The 6,083-nt window shown below is 57.1% G+C and overlaps 1 protein-coding gene across 7 annotated transcripts in view; it reads left to right on the top strand.

Moving 5' to 3' along the window:
- LOC113204377 (zwei Ig domain protein zig-8-like) overlaps positions 1-6,083 on the top strand; it is a 197,039-nt gene that overhangs the window by 168,430 nt on the left and 22,526 nt on the right. For 2 of the 7 annotated variants that reach the window (XM_026419553.2, XM_052269372.1), the window contains exon 5: positions 2,380-2,590. The exons of the other annotated variants lie outside the window; for them this stretch is intronic. In XM_026419553.2, the coding sequence (XP_026275338.1) occupies positions 2,380-2,590 (211 nt within the window). The remainder of the gene's footprint in view (positions 1-2,379; positions 2,591-6,083) is intronic. 7 annotated transcript variants of the gene reach the window in all.

The raw sequence follows: 6,083 nt of genomic DNA, 5'->3' as shown, positions 1-6,083 counted from the left end.
GCACAGCCAAGGGTTGGTGCAGAGAAATCTTTCTTTCCCCTCTCCCCTCACCTTCTCTCCCTCTCTCTCTCTCTCTCTCTCTCTCTCTCTCTCTCTCTCTCTCTCTCTCTACCTCTCACTTTGTCCCCTTTACCTTCTTTGTCTTTATTTTCTGCCGCGGACTGCCCCCCCGCGCCCGCCACTACTCTTTGTCAATGAAGACTAAGTCGGCCGTTAGTTAAGTGTTCCCGCCCGTCTCGGCCTGACGCGCGGGACGAAGCCGTAGGGACAGGAGTGGGATGAATAAAGGGCGGGAAGGGCGGTGAAGATGGGCGAAGTGGGCGATAAGAGCCGTGGGTAGGGCTGAACGGAGCCCGGCAGGGGAGAATGACGACGGTAGAGAAGAGGGGGTCGGCTCCCCCACACCACGCCACCCCGTCGTTAGGCCTTAAATACAGGACGCGCCGATCGCCCTCAGAGTCCCTACGTGCGCCCCCATCTCCCCGCACCTTCCTCTTTCGCGGCCTGATACAGGCTGTAAAACTTTATGAATGCCCCACTGGCATGTCGACCTGCCCCCTTTCTCCCCCGACGTCCCTCCTGCCCAGGAACCTCATTGGTTGGTACTTGCGGGGCGTTTCACACCTTCGGACCGCCGCACCTCAGCTCCGGGTGCGAGGTCAGGACGAACCGTACGAACCCTTGGTCTGACCTTAAATCCAACAGGCCGGATTTAGTTGGTTTCGTGTTCTCAAAGCTTGCACAAGGGAGTGGGAAAACTCTTCCTGTCTCCGCTGACAATTGTATTCAGATTAAGAATTTTAAAAAAAATCGTACAACACAAAATTAAAAAAGAATTCTTGCGACTAAAATGCATTTTTATTCATTCGCTATCAAACGACAACGTTTGTTTGTTACGTTCGTTGTTTTCGTTTTGTTTAATGAAAGCAATGTAAACTAACCCAAAAGTGATGCGGTGTTTGTATTTTCTTCGTTTTTTTTTTTTTGTCAACGCTTAGACGAATTTGGGTTGCGGCAACGATAGCTCTGCAGCAGGACAGGCGGTGTAAGCCGCGCTAGTCCCCCGCTGCTGGTGCAGAGTCGGCGCCGGGTGCGGCGGGGCGCGGATTGAAGCAGCCGCGCCGCTCGGGCGCCTCAAAAGTTTTGCGGTCCGTCGCTGACAAGTAGGCCGCACAGCTGCGGGGATGTCTTACCCGGGCTGATTATGGGGGGGCGCCTCCTAGTCGACACGGCGCCGTGTTCATCCGTCACCGGAAGCGCGCTGCAAAGCGCTCGCAAAGACGGGGTTGTAATACGAGGCGCTGCGACTGCGGGCGCCAGCTAAGACATACTTTTATTTGTTTGGTGTAAAATTGGGCATGCCGAATTACAGACCAGTTCACATTGGCTCCTGCTTACATAAAGAAACCTTTATAAGCCAGTGACAAGAAGTTACAGAGCCCATTTGTTCAGAATGATTTCACTTCGTTTACGAAAATAACAGTGATTCGAACGACAAAAACCAAGAATTTTTACAAAGTTTCTGAGAGAGTGGCAGGTATAGATGGGGTAGTGCTGCCGAGGCTGCCGTAGCGTGTCGAAACCGATGAGGATCTTCTTTAGCCGACCGTTTCGGCTGAGTCGCGCGCCAGACCGTTGCGGCAGGTTAGGCGCTGCGTCCCGCCGTCCCGCCGCCACCGGTTGCGCGCCGGGCGGAGCGGGGCAGGGCGGGTCGGGCCGCCCGAGCCGAGCCAAGGCAAGGCCTCCGCGTGCTCGGATATATATCGCAAGCCTTTGCGCATCTGGGTCATATCTTCCTTATCCTTCTCGTAAACAGTGATGGCTTGAATATTAAAGCGGCAAGCGGCTCTGGCCCCCGTGCTCCGCCACGCCCCCTGCCTCCCAGTCGGAGCGCCGCTGAGGAGACTAGGAGGGCGAGTTCGGAAACATATTTCTGTCCAGGCTGGACGGGTAAGGGGGTGGGGCAGGGGGAGAGGGGCCGGTGGAGGGGTGGGGCAACCGGGCCATCGCGCCGCTAACGATACAACGAGAGGGAGGGGGGCCGCGTCCGAGACACCGCCCTCCCCGTCGAGGAGGCGGCCGCCAGCGGGGCGCCACGCGTTCATTTCGAAGGCGGCCCCGAATCCGTGAGTCTTGTGTACCTTCGCCTTCGCCCCCTCTATGATTAGACGCCTTCTATTAAGCAGTAAAATACCGCCCCCCCCCCCTTGCTCCGCCCCTCTCATGTCGCCCGGCCCGCTTCCATCTCTTTACGACAGCGCAATCTCGGCTGCTGCCGAGGCTCCTGCTGGTCGTAGCCGCTGATCCTGCAAGCAGGCCCTCTGCGAGCTGAGCGCCCCGGAGCACCCTTCTCAAGCGTTGTTGTTGTTCCTGTTGCAGGTGTCGTGGGTGCGGCACCGGGACATCCACCTGCTCACGGTGGGCCGCTACACCTACACGTCGGACCAGCGCTTCGAGGCGGTGCACTCGCCGCACACCGAGGACTGGACGCTGCGGATCCGCTACCCGCAGCGCAAGGACTCGGGGCTGTACGAGTGCCAGATCTCGACCACGCCGCCCATGGGCCACTCCATGTACCTCACCGTCGTCGGTAAGTGGTCCATCCGTCAGCCGCCCGCCGCTCCCGCGCTCTCACCGTGGAGCAAGGAGGGGGGGGGGGAGGAATTGGCGAGGGGCGTAACCGGAAATGCTGAAGGCGGGAAGGAAAAAAGACAAGGGGAGGCGGAAATGAGTGGCTTGTTACTCGTCTCTCCTCTTCGGCCCTGACCCGATCTGCTCGGCGGGGGCCGCCGCCCCGTCACAAAGGCTTTGATAATGATTCCCATTCATCCCCTGACGCCCCTCCGCGCCCCGCAAAGCACAGATAAATTTTATTACTCAGCCTCTCTTTTCCTTTGTTTTTTCTTTTTTTTTTACAATGTCTTTCCGCGGGAGACTCCTAAAGCCCCCCTCCCGCTCTCTCTCTCTCTCTCTGAAATACCCCCCTTTCCCCCCTCCTCCCGCAGCCCCACTGGGCAGCTGCCTCGTGATCTCTCTGTCTCTGCGGGTGGGGCGGTGCCGTGCCGTGCCCTTTCATACAACACATTACCGCCTGCCAGATTTTTTGACAATTTACTCGGCCTTTTTTCGTATTCCTTTTTCTCTTCTATTTTTTTCTCTCTTTTCTTGCCTTGATGTTGTGGGTCTGAACGGGTTTGGAGGGGGGGGGGAGCACTATGCCATGCCGACCTACTGATCCCCTGCGGGGCACCTCGGGAGGACTGCTGAGCAGAGAAAGAGAGAGCACGCGGTGGGGGGGGGGGGCGAGGGAGAGAGAGAAATTGTTTGTGTGAGAAGGATGGCGGGCTGGGCAAGGGGTTGGAGATAGGATCCGCTGCCTTTTTTGAGAGCGCTCCCCCGTTCTGCGCCGCTCGGCGCTCTGGCTCTGCGGGGGGCGCTCCTGACCTGTTGTCCGCAGCAGCGCCGGGCCCGGCCGCCACAGACCCTTCAGCCTTCACCCGCACCACAAGGCGTGTGCCGAGCCGTGCACGGACAAGCCACGGGCCGGCGTCGTTACTCTACCAAGTTTTCTCCCAGTGTGCTCTCTATCTCTCTCGCACCCTCTGACCCCCCTGACTACGCCGAGCCACAAAATATTTCTCTCCGTCTCGCTCTCTCTCTCTCCCTCCACAACCCCCTTTCTCCTTTCTCGTGAAGTGACGTCGCGCGAACGTCACACACCACGCGCCGTTCTGTTTTCTGCTGACTCCCCCTATTGCACACAAACCCTTAACCCCCCCCCCTCCCCTCTCCCACTATCTCTGTCTCTCACTCTCGCTCTCACACGGCCGCCCTCACTCTGAAACAGACATGTGGCATCTCTTGTTTCCCCCCTCTCCCGCACTCTCTCTTTCGGACGCGCGCTGGTTGGCTGCACTGAGTGTGTAAACTGGGTGGCTGGCTGGCGCTTGGCTGGCGCGGGGCTGGCGCCAGCAGGGTGCGGGCCGAGGGCCGCTGGAAGCTCGCTGGAGCTGGGACGCCAGAGCAGCCGCGGCGTCGCGTCGCGTCCGCTCACGACCCACGTGACCGCCCTGTGAATGTGCACATCAAGCCCTTCGCCTCACTTCAGTCACGGACGCGTCAGTCTCCACCCCGCCCCGCCACGCCCCGCCTCGCCCACCACTGGAGGGAAGGATGGAGGGAACGGACACTCCAGGCCCTCCAGCAGCATGGCGTCATCACACATGCATGCGCCCCAGGCTGTGCTGGGCGCGGCGGGGCGGGCCTGGACTGTGGCTGACACAGATTTTCCAAACCATGTCACATTATTGCTCTGTCAGGGCTGGGCGAGCGGCGCGGCGCCACCGTGCACGCCTGCCTGCCGTGCCTGCCCGTCTACCCGCCTGCCCGCCTGCCCACCCGCAGGCAGCCTGCCTGGTCAGTCACAGTGCAGCAGCGAAATCGACTGCGCCTCGTACATTCTATTCACGGTGGATCCGTAAAGGTATTCCAAACTCCCACGGGACCGACTGCCATAGAACAACGCTTCAAATCCTTTTTATTAAGCACAAAGGCAGAAGTTTGGGATGGCCTGGGTATAATTGTTTGTTTCTGCTGCTGCTGTTTTATGATTTCACACTGGCCGTAAATAATTATTATTCTCGTATTCGCGTCGACTCAATCGTGTGGATGTTAACTGGGAAAAGGGGGAGGGATTTCATAATACACTCCTAGTCCCTTAGGGGTTCTCTATGGTCGCGAAACTATTCGTATCATAAAAGAAGCCATCAGTCCAAAAATTCCTTTTAAAAAGTACTATTAAAGCGAAACAATTCAATGGGAAACAACTTGGGACAGCTATTGTCCTGGTTGTGAGTGATATCTTTCCGAGCCTTCCCTTTCTGCAGTGTGTCTTCTCTCGCCACATGGGGATGCGGTTGTTTATTTTGTCGGTTGAGGGGCGGGGCTGGGGCGGGGCTGGCGCTCCGCTCGCTGTGTGCATCTGACAAGGGTACCGGCGGGGCGGCAGCAGTCCGGCCTGCGGATTCGCAAAAGGGTGAGAAATGGCCGAGCTGGGAGAAAGAAGCATCGACTGCTGCACCGCTGCTGGGACCCACTGCTGGGGCCCTCTTCGGGGGCCCTCTGCCCTCACTGATAAATCAAGTGTTCAAACAGTGAACACGCCGACACTCTAAACGCCTTGGTCGACCAGCTTGCTAAAATTTTGGCACTTTTTATAATGCCAAATTTTGTCCGTCTCATTGGAAACTGGCAATGTGTTTGTCAAAATTGTGTCCACTTATTTGATTGCCAAAATTTAGCGTAGCCGAAAAATGTTGGCCTTCATTTAGAAGGATATTAAATTTTGGCAAATAAGGGCCAAAAGATGACCATCAAAAATGAATGCCAAAATTTTGGCAAGCTAGGCGACCACGGCGTTTGGAGTGGAGCGTGCTCTTAGTTGGACACTTTATTATCGAGGTGATTCAACAAGACAGTTGCACACTTTTGAGAGTCCATGTCCTGTCCATCCCTTCTGCTGAGCTCCTCTTTGTGCACTGTATATGGGAAGTGTCTTACTGAACACTCAGCAGTTCACGACAATCGTGTTAAACACTGGATTGATCAGTGTTCTCTTCGTCTCCATCCGAGAGAGAGAGAGAGAGAGAGAGAGAGAGAGAGAGAGAGAGAGAGAGAGAGAGAGACGGATGGTCGGACCATTTTAGCGGTGGCCTGTCTCTGCTGTACTTCCTCACCGCCTTGCCTCTCCCTCGGTTGTTGAATGTCGAGATAATAGTTCTTTGTCCCGACCCGAGACTGGCGCCAATGCATGGCGACGTGGCGACGCTTGTAGTCTGTTCCGCCTCCGTCAGCCGAGCGAGAGCCGGGCGTGAGCAAGCCGCCCACCTAGCGCGGCGGAGCGCGGCCACGGCCACACCACATAATGTTTCTATTTGTTTGTGTCACGCGCAAGCGGGTCTCCTTCCGAATCTCTGTCTTCGCCCTCTGTCTTTGTCCCTCCCCCCCTCGTTGTTACTCGCCCTCTGCTCGGTGCTCCAGACTACCTAACCCAACCCCTCACCCCAACTGCTTAGAAGGTCTGA

This window comes from Frankliniella occidentalis, unplaced genomic scaffold (assembly GCF_000697945.3).
Source record: "Frankliniella occidentalis isolate FOCC.00 unplaced genomic scaffold, Focc_3.1 Scaffold90, whole genome shotgun sequence".
In the NCBI taxonomy this organism is placed as follows: Eukaryota; Metazoa; Arthropoda; class Insecta; order Thysanoptera; family Thripidae; genus Frankliniella; species Frankliniella occidentalis.
The sequence above is the reverse complement of the archived record's forward strand: the minus strand, read 5'-3'. Positions and strand labels throughout refer to the sequence as shown.